Consider the following 13,762-nt stretch of genomic DNA (forward strand, 5'->3'; position numbering starts at 1 on the left):
GAAAGAGGAAATGCTCACCACCCAAGGCGTGTTCTGTCATGCTCAGACACAGAGACTCCAGAGTGGGATTGATCTCCAGGTCAGGCCCAGGGACCGGGCAGTCTGGGTGGGAGACAGGAGAATGGAAGCAGTAAGAACTGGACTGGGGTGAAAGGTAGAGTCATGAAGACAAAGGCTGGCATGAGGCAGAGGCTGAGGGGGACGAGAGGGAAAGGGAGGAAGGGAAAGTAAAGGCAAGAGACAGAGACACAGAGAATGTAAGACATGCACACACTTGGATGGAAGGTATGACTGGGCAGAGTTGAAGGACAGACAGGCCTGGGAGTGCCACTAAGCAGGCAGAGGTGATGATGGCAAGGGCAGAGGCTTGGCAACACAGAGAAAGGCTGACAGGAAGTAATGTAAAGCTGGGGGAGCTGCTTGGAGGCCACGACTATTTTGGACACACTACACGTTCCCTTGGGCACAGTGAGGGCATCTGCCCTGAGCACTGGGCAGCCCCGTGCTCCCTGACTGATGACTTGCTCTGTACTTGGTGCGGAAGCTTAATTAGAGCCGTTCCCTCCCACCTGGACTTGCTCCTCTGTCAGGACGCTGTTGGGGAAGGCCTAGCAGGCACGGCAAATCTGGACAGCAGCCATGGGGGCTGGTCTTCATAGTCTCTCAAAGGGCCTCCTGTTCTGGAACCTGGGCAAGAGCCCACCAGGTCCCTGGGCAGACCTGACACCACCCACTGCTTAAAACCCTTCCTGGGCTCCTCACTGCTTCTAGAGGAACTCTAAGCTTTCTACCTAGGTTTAGAAGACCCTGCTCTTTCGCGCTCCAGCCTCACCTCTCACGACCTCCCCTCTGAACCCATGAGCCATGTCAGACCATCTAACTGTCTCTCCTTAATAAAAAAAATTTTTGACCTTGGGCAAATCACCTGAGACTCAGATTCATGACTAATAAGATGAAAATAATATCAGTGCCTTCACATGTGCAGTTGGGAGGATTTCATTCAACAGTGCAGAAAAGCTGTCTGACACAGTCTAGCACACGGCATACTGGTGAAAAGAACTGTTCTCAGTTTTTACTCCTGTAATTCATCCACCCAGTCATTTAATATCATTTACAGATGCCTACCATGTGCCAAGCCCTGTGCTAGGATGAATGGGACAAATGGGGTCTCCTGCCTCCCACAGATGGCAGTTCGCATAATCTCATAAAGAATCCCTACTGATTTGGCTATTTGTGACATGAAGAGTTTAGGGTTACAGGCAAATCTAAGCTCTCTCTAGAGGCAGCCCTTTCCAAACAAGCCTTATCTGCTTCTGCAGCCTCAGTGCCCAGCAGCAGGCCTGGCATAGGGAATCACCCCTGACTTACTGAGCAAGGCAGGGCTAGCGCTTCTCTAACCTCCCTTTTGCCCACTTTGCCCTCATTCTAATCTCCCATCTCTAGGCTGATCTGTGAGCAGAGGGGAAGACAGACCTTCCACCCTTTAGTGTAGAACCCATTCCAAGAGCTGAAGTCTACTGGTTCCTGCTTGGTCAACTGGCTCCTGAAAGAATGCCAGTGGACTGATAGGCAGGACTCCCTTCTATAGACACCTGGCTGCTGTGACTGTCTCATCCCCTCCACCCTTCCAAACTGAGTACTTAATGATTCTCGAAGAAGATGGGGACAGAGACCAGTATGAACAGTAAGATTATGACACAGGGAGGGAGAGAGATAGAGATTGGGGGGGGTGGGAATGAGGAGTGAGAGAAGATGACAGGGAGGGGGAGAAAGACAGAAAGACAGAGAGACAGAACACATGCAAGGGATAGTGTGTACAAGACCCAGAAGAGAAAAGAAAGGCCAGCTAAGCGTGCTGTTGAGGCCGAGTCGTAAGGGTGGGCACTGTACCTGGAGGGAACATGAGAATGGCCTGGGGGGACGAGTGGACTGGGAGCGAGTGGGTCCGTTGCACAGAGCTGCGGCTCTGGCTGGGCATGCTGTTGCTGCCTCCAGGGTTGGCGAACCACAGGTTCTGCATGTGGCATGGGAGAGAGAAAGCAGTGGGTGAGCGGGGAAGAGGCCCAGATCCAGAAGTGGTGGAGCTGGCAGAGTCGTCCCCTCCCCTCTACGCTGGGCCCAGACACAGAGATATGGACACATATCTCAGGCACCACCACCCCAACCCCAGAAGTGCCAGGTCCTTTGCTTCCAGCTGGCTCACCTGTCGGCCCTGGCCCCCAAGGCTGGGGCTGGTGAGGGCATGTCGAGGGGAGATGCCCCCAATGCCCGAGGGGCTCAGAAGGCCCATTCTGCCAGGCGGAAGGGCCCGGGGAGGCATTGGGAACTGCCGCTGGGTCCGCCGGGCCACCCCCATCCCCACAGAGCCAGCTATGGGGAGTGAGTTGGAGCCGAATGCCCAGCTGTGAGAGAGCAGAAGGCAGGGTGTCAGTTTAGGTGGATGGGGCCCATCTGTTCACCTCTTCCTCACCGCCCCCGCCCCCCGGCAGCCCCCATGGGTAGACAGAACACAGATCTGCTCTGAGCAGGGATTCCCTGTCCAAGGCCCTGCTCTGTACATTGTCTCCTCCTGCCCCAAGGGTACTCCCAGGATGGAGACGGGGAGTGTACGAAGGTTTCCTCAAGTCCACTCAAAGTAGTTCTCCTAACTTCAATTCTCAAGCACAATATTTCTGCTGTTTGTTTGGAGTGAGAAGGGACTTCAGAGTCCTCTGCACACAGGTGAGGAGAACAAGGGACAGGCAAGGGGCCAGCTATGGGGACATGTGCTGGTCTTGCCAGCTCAGCACTCTATTCTAATGGAAAATCAGGGACCACCTGATTTTCTTATGGCAAAGTCCTCACTGGGTGACTTACATAAAGACACCCAGTTACTGAATGAGTACAACAGGATTCCCAGCCCAGAATGCAATCACCCCTCTAGGCACTACCTGTCAACCAACGAGGGCCTAGGGAGGGAAGTCCCTGTGCCCTGGCCGCCCGCCTACCCTTTCTGCTGCCGGTAGTTCTGCATCTCTAGTGCGGCTTTGCGCGGGAAGGTCCGGAGGAGCTTCAGCACTTGCTGTTTCCAGGACAGCAGCCGTTTCTTCTGCGTTTCCGTGAAAGCCTAGAATTAGGGGGGTGAAAGGGGTGTGTGTGCTTCTTTCACATTTGCCTTCCATCCATTTGCTCAAATATTTATCAACTGCCTGTGCTGGTCAAAGCTGGGACACAGAGGTGACCTGTGCTCACGGAGCTTACAGTTTAGTTGGGGAGAAGATACACACGCATTCATAAGTGATAAATGCTGTGAGGGAGAAGCACAGGAGGCACAAGAAACCTGATGTTATGAGGGGCTGGTCAAGGCATCCCTGAGATACAGACGTATCAACTGAGATCTGAGGGGCCAGCAGACGGGAGGGGGACTTACTCCCCAGAGGATTATGTACTAAGGCTCTAAGAATGAGTGCTCAGGGGCATCCACTGAACCCAACACTGGGAAGGATGAAGGCTGGAGAGGTGGGCACGTGCCAGTCAGGCAGGGCCCTATTGGTTATATAAGGAATGTTGGTCCTGAGAGTGATGGGGCAGCCTTTCCCTTCTTGGGACCTCTAGAGAAGGCCTCACCTCATGAGTCAGGCACTTTTCGATGAGCTGGAGGTAACTGGTGATGTTCTCCTCGTCTGGTCGGGACACCAGCAGCTGGGTGCACACTTGGGGACATGGGAGAGGGCAGGAGGTTAGCTACCAGCATGCCCTCTGCCATGTTCCAGCTTCCCTGGCCCAGCTGGGTGGCACAGAAGGTGGGTCAGGAAACTCATGCTGGATGAGTACTAGCTATGTGCCAAGCACTGTACCTGGCTTATCACAAGGATATATAAAGTGCCCAGCATAGTGCCTGGCATAAAGCAGATGTGAAGTAAATGATACCTTTTCTCCTTTTTAAGTCTTGCAACAGTCTCATCAATGTAGGCATTTTTAGCCTGAGGCTCAGAGAGGTTGAGTCACTTGTCCCAGGCCACTCAGCTAAAAGAACTTAGACCTGGGACTTCCCTGGTGGTGCAGTAGTTAAGAACCCGCCTGCCAATGCAGGGGACACGGGTTCGAGCCCTGGTCCGGGAAAATCCCACAGGCCACGGAGCAACTAAGCCCGTGAGCCACAACTACCGAGCCTGCGCTCTAGAGCCCACGCGCCACAACTACTGGAGCCCGCGCACCTAGAGCCCGTGCTCTGCAACAAGAGAAGCCACTGTAACGAGAAGCCCGCACACTGAAATGGAAGAGTAGCCACCGCTCGCCACAACTAGAGAAAGCCTGTGCGCAGCAATGAAGACCCAATGCAGCCAAAAGTAAATAAATAAATAAATTTATATATATAAAAAAGAAAACAAACTTATTAAAAAAAAAAGAAACAACTTAAACCCAAGTGTAAAGTTGCCTACACTGTGCTGCCTTAGGAAAAGGCGAGCCCATTAAGAGCTTCACCATACCCATCCTGTGGACTTCAGTCCCCTCTGAAAGAACCAACGGATTCGCCTTATCTGTTCACTCCTTACTGTATGCAGTTTCCACTGACACAACGTCCCATCTTCTGCTCAGGCTGGAGACACTTTGAGGGTAAGGGCTGTCTCCCACCATCAGCCTGGATGCACCTGAGGGCAGGGGCCCTGTCATCTCAGTCTTAGCCACTCTCTGTAGTGCTCTAAACCCCAGAGTGCTTTGAAAAGTTTTGCTTCCATCATTTAAACTGGATTTGACCTTTGATGCCTGGGTTCACTTGGCACCCTGCCCCAGAATTTCCTGCTGGGCCCTGGGTGGTCTCACCTTTGCCCATCACCCGTGTAAACTGACTGGGGATGTCTCCATCAGCAACGGGAGCCGGGGCTGGCTCACTGCCATCAGTGGGAGCTGGAGCTGGTGGAGGGGGGTAGCCCTCTGCAGCTGGAGGGTCCTTGGCCTCACTGCCCTTGTCTGTGCCAGGGTGAGCCAGGGGAGGCTCCGCACCTGGCAGCGGCGGCTCCCCCCGGCCCCCGTCCTTGGCAGTAGAGGTGGTGGCGGTGGCGGCAGCCACAGTGGCCTGAAGGACACTGTAGGCCTTGATGGGGGTGATGATGATCTGCTGCAGCTCCTGCAGAGCGTTTCGCAGATTCCCGCCTTCCAGCACATCCTGAGTGGGGAAGACACAGCCTGGGTCACATGCCAACCCCCAGAGCTACGTAGAATGACTATACATGTGGGGTCAAACAGTCCTTGCAGAGAGCTGGTGGGACCCTGGGTTCCAGCACACACAGAAGGCAGGTAAGGGCACTGCCAGAGCATACACACACACACACACATGCACAAACACACACATTTGTACATACACAGTCCCTGTTCCCCCCTCAAGGTAGAGTCCCACGGAGCTTAGAAGGTGGGGCCTCAGGGTCCCACCGAGGATGGAACCAGATTCAGACCCAGAGATCTGGACTAAGACACCGAAGGGGGCAAAAACCAGAAGGTAAGTGGCAGGGAAAGGGAAAAAGGGATGCAAATCAAGGCAGATGTGTAAGGAGAGTGAGCGGATAAGAAACAACCAACTGGAAAGAGAGATCATGCACACAGGGGAGACATTCTGCTCTATCAGAAAGAGCTGCTAGAAATGGAAAAGTGAAATGGAAGAGAGGGGCTGAGTCAACAAACAAGATTCTGGAGACACAGGCCAGGACAGACAGGGAGGAGAGCCTCTTAGCTTAGCCACAGCAAGTGAACCCTGTGATCTGACCTGCACTTGGTCCTTGGACCCTGGTTCCCTAGGGCTGGGGAGGTCCCGAGGTGGGGGCCACATGGGCAACAAGGCTGACCCAGAGACTTCAGCCACTAGCACCACTGGGTAGCCAGTTGGCCTTGGATGGGGATAGCAGGTCCTCACCTTCTCCAGGGATTTGAGGACACTCTGCCTCTCGCGCAGCTTCTGGATGCTCAGGGCTATCTTGTGGCGGGCACCTTTGGTGACATTCTGCGGTAGGGCAGAAGGGGAGAGGAAGCTGGAAATGGGAGGCTGAGGTACTGAAGGTGCCCCAACAAGGCCCAAAGAGGCAGAGGAGGCTTGGGCTGCAAGGGTAATGTCAAAATGGTACTGCCCCCAACCCCGCCCCGATGGTCCCCTCGGCTTTACCTGAGACTCCAAGTGCTGCTCAGTCAGTGTCATCATCTCCTCATAGCTCATCTGTGAGAAGAGGGCCGCGTACTTGTGCAAGCGGAGGCTCTTAAGCCACGAGGGCACATCTGTGGAAAAGAAGGGAGGGCCTAAGATCAGGAATCTGGCCCTGGTGACAGATGTGGGGAAGGACCAGGCATAAATCATAGGCAGCCTTAAAAGCTGTAGAAAATTGGAAGGAGGTAGGGAGAAGCCAAGGGTCCATAAGCTACCTTCTTCTGTCCAGCCAGACCCTTCCAGGTGGCCTTCCCTGGTCAGAACACCCGATCCTCCTGAGTTGCTGGGTTGGATGTGTACTAGGATGACCTCTGATGTCTTTAAAAGTATTCCTGGAACCTCTATTCCATCAGTTACCTCTGTGTCCTGGCTTTCTTGTCAGACTGGTGTGCCTGAGGGCAGGGGCTTTTCCCCCATCAGACTGGGACCTGTGGGGGTCCCTCTGCCCAGTCTTAAGCCCTAAGGGCAGGGCCTGTCCACTCTCCTCAGACCTGTCCCCTTCTCGGGGATGGAGTGGGGGAGAGGAAGAATTGGGTGGGGAGGGACAGGACAGGTGGCGTGGCAGCTACAAGCTCTCTTCTGTCCTTGTAAGTTCTGCGGAAGCCTCTTGAGGAGGGTCCTAGTGTTACTCTCCCACATTGTACCTTTCATGCCACTGCCGTCCTCCTGAAAAGTGTTCCGGCTGGAGCCCTGCTCCTCCGTCTGCTCGCTGCCAGAGGAGGCCACGCTGCTCTGGGGCGAGAGGGGTGCGTGGTCGGGCGTGTTGAAAGCAGCCCGGGCCCCAAGCTCCTCTGGACTCGGCCACTCACCAGGGGCCTGGGGGCTCGTGGGGATGAGCGACATGGAGCGCTTCAGCGGGCTGGGGTGGATTTGGCAGGGGAGACCTGGCCAGAGGGGGAGAGAGGCAAGAGGTCAGGCTTGGGGATCTGACCACAGGAGACCGTGTCCCCCTGGTCAGTGCCATGGACAGCAGCTCAGCCCTGGAATTCAACAAGAGGAAGGGACCCTGGGGTCTGAGGGGAACCACCTACCAGGTACTGCTGGTTCCCTCACTCCTCCACCCCCCAATCCATCAGCAAGCTCTCAGCCACTTCTCTGAACCGCTCCACTTCCTCTGCTAGCACCCTGGGCCAAGTCACTGGCGTCCCTAGCTGGAATTACTGTCACAACCGCCTCACCGGTTTCTTGCCTTCATCCTTGCCCCCTACAGTCTAATCAACTCACAACAGCCACACTGATCCTTCTTAAAAATGCAAATCTGACCCAGTCAGTCCCCGATTAAATCTTACCTGTAGCTTCCCTTTGCACTGAGAATAAAATTCAAACTCCTCCCCTGACACCTACAAGGCCCTGCAGCATCTGGGCCCTGCTCACCTCTGACTTCTCATGACTCGCCCCTTTGGTTCAAGCCCTTCTAGCCTTTGCCGCACACCCGCCCCAATTTGTTCCTGGAACAGTCAGGCTTGTTCCAGCCTCAGGACTTCTGTGCTTGCTCGCTCTTCTTGTTCTCCTGATCTTAGCAGTTGGCTCCCCCAGGTCTCATCTCAAACAATCACCTCTTCTGAGGCTTTCCCTGAACCCTCAGTCAGCACTAGCTGTCCCCCACCAACCCCCTATCATATCACTCTGCCTTATCTTTTTTTTTTTTTTTTTGGCGGTACTCAGGCCTCTCACTGTTGTGGCCTCTCCCGTTGCGGAGCACAGGCTCTGGACGCGCAGGCTCCGCGGCATGTGGGATCCTCCCGGACCGGGGCACGAACCCGTGTCCCCTGCATTGGCAGGCGGACTCTCAACCACTGCGCCACCAGGGAAGCCCCGCTGCCTTATCTTTCTTACAGCACCTATCACAGCTTAAAATGACCTTATCTAGTTATTTGTTCACTTGCTTATTAACTGTACGCCCCTCCTACAAGACCTGTGACAGCAGGGCCCTGTCCTGTCTTAAACATCATTGTATCCTCAGTAATTACAATGGGGCCTCGACTAGAGGAGGTTCTTCACAACTACTTGCAAAGTAAGTGAATGAAGTACGTAAACTGCTTCCTCAACATCTCTGTTATTGGGCTTCACCACCTCCCAAAGATTTTTCCTATACTGAGCCCAAATCAGGGTGAATCCAGGCCCTCATCCACAGGATGTTTCACATCCTTCATCCATCCCATTCCTGAGGTGAGAAAAAGGATCCAACTTGATTTTTAACCATTCTAAGGACAGGGCAGGTTCCCATGAGCTTCCAGACCTTTACAAGTGCTATTCCCTCCCCCTAGCTCACCGCTCGTCCACCCTTATCTGCCAGCCACTTCAGCCTTCACTCCTGGCTCAAGTGTTCCCTCTTCTGTGACTCCTTCCTCTGCGTTCCCTGGGCCCCTGTGCTACCTCAAGTCCAGCACTTACTGCCCCCTTCACTAGCCTGCCTCACACTGGACTCTGGGCTTCTATAGGATGGCTGCAAGCCTGCCCAATCATTTCTGTACCTCCAGGTCAGGGCAAGATACACAGGAATTTTCGAAGTTTCACTAAGTCCAAAAGGAGGGCACCCACCATCCTAAGGGTGCTAAGGGGGCCTCTGAGCTTGACACAGGAAATCTAGAAGTATCCCAAGTCAAAAAAAGAAAAGGAAACAAAGCCAAAAGCCTCACCCTGGGTAGGTGAGAACATCAAGGCCTGGGGAACTGAAGTCCTTTGCCCCAATTCCCACAAAGAGTTGGGAGGCAGAGACAGAAGAACCCCAGCCTTGTTTCTGATGGAAAGGCTGGGATTCCTGCCAGTGCTACACTGACACCCAGCCTCAGAAGGACAACCAGCCTGGTACAGGTCCCCAAAGCACCTTCCCTCATCTGTGACAGTTATCTATGATCCTAGCCAGGAAGTCACCTGAGGAAGAGGGCAGTGCATTGATCCCACCCACTAAGGCTAGCCTCCTCCCCCTATCTGTGACTTCTGGGGTTCTCTGCAAGGGGCTCCTCCAAGCCTCTGGACTCCTAGAAGATGTCACCCTCTGGGCCCTGGGGGGGCTGGGTAACCCTTAACACAGGCCTTTTTTTTTTGCCTGTCTTGGTGTTCCTGGCTTCCTCCTTCCTCCCTTCTCAACCAAGAAGCGGGAAGGCGAGGCTGAGAGGGCTGGAAATTATCCTCATTGGAACGATTGTGCAGTTCCTGAGGAGCCCTTTTTGGACCCACACTGGGGTGGAGGCTGGCCACAGCATGAGAACCATAAAAACAGGAATGCCGGCCAGACATCCAGGGCCTCACACTCTCCAAGAAGCCCTGGCCTGTCCTTGGCAGCACCCCAAACCCACCCTGCCTGCCCTTACAGGCCAATCCTTGCTCCCCACTCAAAAATAGTTTAATGGCTTCCTGTTTCCTGCAACTGCTTGAAATTGAAATTGAAAAGCTTCATCCTAGCCTTCAAGGCCCCCTCTGAATGTGGCCCTAACATACTGAGATCTGAGAGTCAAGACAGACCTGCGTTCAAATTCTGGCTCTGCCATCTATTAACTTCATGATCCTGAGCAAGTCACTTCATCTTCCCTCTCTGTCTCCACTTCCATGTGAAGTCTCTGGCACAGGGTAAACATGAATATTTGCTACTGCTATTACTCATTTAAATCCTCGCACTTCTCCATCCTAGCTAGACCTGTCTGCATACTGTCCCCTCCAATCTGACACCCCTATACCTTCAATTCATGCTGTGCCCTGTACCTGGAATGCCCAATTCCTCTTCTGGTTCAAATCCCCTATTCAACATTGTTCCAGCTTGGTCCTCTAAAGCTGCTGTCCCCATCGTGGGGAGGAAGGACTGTATGGGCACCCTGCATGGGTGACCCCTCCCCTTGATGAGCATCTTCGGGAGGGTCACTTTTAGGTGGGGGCAATGTAGCACAGTAACAAAGAATATAAGCTGAGGAGCCAGACTGCCTCGATTGAAATTCTGGCTACACCACCTTGGGCAAGTGACTCCTCTGTGCCTCAGCCAATGAATTTATAAGTATAAACTTCTCAGAACAGCTCTTGGCAAAGACTAAACACTGAATATATTTTAGCTAGAATTACGATTATTAATATACCCTCCCAACATGGACCCAGAAACTGTCATGCTCTGAGACTAGAAAACAAGGTCCAAGACACCTTGGGTTGCTAGAGCTCCCGGAAGCACCCTTCTACCCCTCTATCTTCCCTGATTCTTGCCAGCATCTTGGAAGGAGGCAGGTGACCAGGATATCCATATTCAGCTGGGGAAGAAGGAGGCTCAGGGGTAACTGATATGTAACAGGTGCCACACAGCTGGGCAATGAAGATCCAGGGTTCACCCCACCCACTGGCACAGGTAACATTTCACTGCCACCCTCTCCTGGCCTGCTTTACCCAGTGCCTGCAAAAAGGGGCCGGCCACCTTGAGGTTAAATTTGGAAATTTCTTGCTTTGAGTCAGGTCCTGTCACCTCATCAATCCTTGGAAACGCCATTCTCCCTTATACTGTTCAACTAATATTTCAAAAACTCACTGGAATACCAGCTCCTCCCGCTGACCCCAGCCTCTGCGGGTGCTTGCTAAGAAGCCACTTAGTTGAAGGATGGCACAGTGGTCAGATGCAAGCTCTGGTATCAGACTGCCTGGGTCTAAACCCTGGCCAGTTCCACCACTTGTTCTGTGACCTTGAATACAAGACTTCGTCTCTTTGAGTCTCAGTGCCTTCATCTGCAGAATGGGGCTAATGATATTGTTGTGATGAGGATTAAATGAGATCATGCCTGAAAAGTGCCTATAAAAGAGTACCTAGCACAGTCAATGCTCAACAATGTTACCTACTATTACTAATGCCTTGCAGCATGAGTTACACCTAATATGAACAGGCTTACAAACATACATTTCTCAGAAATGAGTCTGTAGGCTGGAGCCAGATACAAAAATCCAGAATGTCTGGGCTGGAAGGGACCTCAAATTATGATGGTCTATAACTGAAGTCAGGCAGTTATCACACATGCCCAAAGTGGGATGGTAGGGGCAGAGGCCGACTGGGACACATGTGCAGGGTCAGAAGGTGGTGACCAATATTCAACTCCATCTTACGGTTGCCACCAGGAATACAGGCCTTGAGTTGCCAGATCTTTTGACTTTTCAAGAGAAGCTGAAAATCCAGATTTTTAGGAGAAAATTCCCAATTCCTTACATCACCAAATTTATTTAAAAACATAACAAAACAAAAACCGAAGTTTTGTTGAGTTTGAGCTCAATAAAACATGTCTGCAGGTCAGAAATGGCTCTGGGAATGCCAGTTCACAACCTCTGCACTGTCTCATAAAGCTGAGGCCCAGAGAGGTTATGTGACTTGCCCAGGGACACAGAGCGAGTGAAGAGAGAGCCCGGTCCGACCCTTTTCAAGTAGGCATGGCCTCCCGGACTCCCACCTCCTCACCTGCGTTTGCGTTGCTCCCAATACTGTTGATGGCTGGCGGCACTGAGCTGGGTGGGTGGAAGGGCACGTGTCCATTTTCCCGGGGTGGCTTGTCCTGCCAGCCTGGTCCTGCCTCCCCAGGGCCCAGCTCTGCAGGGCCACCCCACTCATCCGAGCCCTGGCGTGAGTGGTAGGTGGGCTCAGGCCGGGTGCGGAAGCCGCTAGCTAGCCGCTCTTCCAAGTGACTCAGCCAGAGGGCCAGCGCATTGCGGTCCTCCAGAGTGGTGGCCGGGTGGATAAGGGCATAGGAGAGCAGCTGGCGGCTCTCCTCGATGAAGGCATTGCTCTCAATCGAGTAGGCCAGCACTTTCTGCAGCAGCCTCATGTACTCCGACTTGGCCTCTGTGTTGCCTGGCTGAAGCAGGGGTAGGTGGGACAGCAGGAGGGACACCACCTTCTCTTTGGACTCCTGCTGCCACTGGCTGACGATGGCTGCAGAGGGGACAAGAGGGAATGTCAGGGGAGCCAGGGTGGGGGACTCCCATAAAACCAGGAGAGGTGCCTATAGCCTGCTCCCTCAGCTCCAATCTCATTTCCCTTCTCCTTTCATGACTCCGACCTTGTCCCTCATACAGGTGATATCTAACACACTCAGCCTGCTTCCAGAGTAATTTTTTTTCTGGTTCCATCACTCCCACTCTCAGAAACCTGCTTTGACTCCTAATAAGCCAAACTTGCTACTTTGGAATCTGAGCCCCTCCTGCTGCCCCCAGGCCTGCTCTTCTTGCTGTATCCCGACTCTTTAACTTCATGGCCTGTACCTGCTTTCCCCTGACTATCAAAACACCCTCTTTCCTGACTTGGAGGACAATGGAATACAGTGGTTAAAAGCTTGGGCTCAGGAATTCCCTAGCAGTCCAGTGGTTAGGACTCCACACCTCCACTGCAGGGGGCACAGGTTCAATCCCTGGTCTGGAAACTAAGATCTCACATGCCATATGGCTTGGCCAAACAAAACAAAACAAAACAAAACAAAAAAACCTTGGGCTCTGGAATCAGATGGTCTGGACTCCCCAACTCACTAGCTGGACCTCTGTCACTTGAACCTCACAGAGCACTGATTTCCTCACCTGAAAAATTCTGAAGATAATTACAGTACCCAATTCACAGTGTTGCTCTGAGATTCAAGAAGCTAAGAAAGAATGGAAAGTGGCCTGGCATATAGAACATAGTTAATAAATGCTTACTGTTGCTTTTTAAACTGGACTCAGCCTCTAGATTCTCCCCTTCCAATTCATCCCATACACCCAGATGGAGTGATCTTCCTAAAGCACACCAGGATATCATGTTCCTGACCAGGAGCTTATAATGGCAACCAGCACCAATGGACTCAAGCTCAAGAGCTCCTAGCCCAACATCACCTTCATTTCCAGGGCACTCCCCCACCTCCTATTCCTCCAGATAAAAACTTGGTTTAGGATATCCCCATCCTCCCTGGGGCTCTCTCCATGCCATATTCATCCAAGCTTCCATACTCAGGCTGAGATTCAACGCTTTAGCCTGCAACAGTCTCCTTCCTCCTATCCAAATTCTACTTCTTTTAGGGATTGCCTACACCTGCCCTTCTCCAGGAAGCCTTCTGTGGCTACTCCATGCCCTGGTGATCTGGTGATGTCTCCTTCCCATCCCATCGTCTGAGGGCCTGTCTGTCCTGTGAAGATGAGTGAGGCTTCCTCTCTCTACCCAGAAGTGAGCACCCCAAGAATAAGGCCCCAAGCTAGCCACATAAAGGAGGCCTCGGTACTCCCTGGTGGTCCAGTGGGTAAAACTCCACGCTCCCAATGCAGGGGGCCCGGGTTCGATCCCTGGTCGGGGAACTAGATCCCACATGCATGCCGCAACTAAGGGCCTGGATGCTGCAACTAAAGGTTCCTCATGCCGCAACTAAGACCCGACACAGCATGAATGAATGAATGAATAAATAAATAAATATTAAAAAAAAAAAGGAGGTCTCAGGAAGGAACTGTTACAGGACTGACTGTCCTCCTTGAAAACCTTGTTACCACTTCCATGACTAGCTCAATGGAGTGGAGGATGGCAGGTAATGCTGATGGGGCAAGGGAAAGGGACAAAGTATACCAATACTTGAGAAAAGAGACAATGATCAAAGACTGGGACCAACTCTGCCCTCACTC

At 52.8% G+C, this 13,762-nt stretch overlaps 1 protein-coding gene across 4 annotated transcripts in view; it reads right to left on the reverse strand.

Moving 5' to 3' along the window:
* Window positions 1-13,762, reverse strand: part of SAMD4B (sterile alpha motif domain containing 4B) — a 37,362-nt gene that overhangs the window by 2,430 nt on the left and 21,170 nt on the right. For all 4 annotated transcript variants that reach the window (XM_067719441.1, XM_067719442.1, XM_067719443.1 and 1 more), the window contains 10 exons: window positions 11,589-12,059; window positions 6,817-7,056; window positions 6,134-6,243; window positions 5,888-5,974; window positions 4,804-5,146; window positions 3,607-3,692; window positions 2,988-3,106; window positions 2,204-2,402; window positions 1,891-2,014; window positions 19-102 (listed from right to left, as the gene is read on the reverse strand). In XM_067719441.1, the coding sequence (XP_067575542.1) occupies window positions 19-102; window positions 1,891-2,014; window positions 2,204-2,402; window positions 2,988-3,106; window positions 3,607-3,692; window positions 4,804-5,146; window positions 5,888-5,974; window positions 6,134-6,243; window positions 6,817-7,056; window positions 11,589-12,059 (1,863 nt within the window). The remainder of the gene's footprint in view (window positions 1-18; window positions 103-1,890; window positions 2,015-2,203; window positions 2,403-2,987; window positions 3,107-3,606; window positions 3,693-4,803; window positions 5,147-5,887; window positions 5,975-6,133; window positions 6,244-6,816; window positions 7,057-11,588; window positions 12,060-13,762) is intronic.

This window comes from Pseudorca crassidens, chromosome 20 (genome assembly GCF_039906515.1).
Source record: "Pseudorca crassidens isolate mPseCra1 chromosome 20, mPseCra1.hap1, whole genome shotgun sequence".
In the NCBI taxonomy this organism is placed as follows: domain Eukaryota; kingdom Metazoa; phylum Chordata; class Mammalia; order Artiodactyla; family Delphinidae; genus Pseudorca; species Pseudorca crassidens.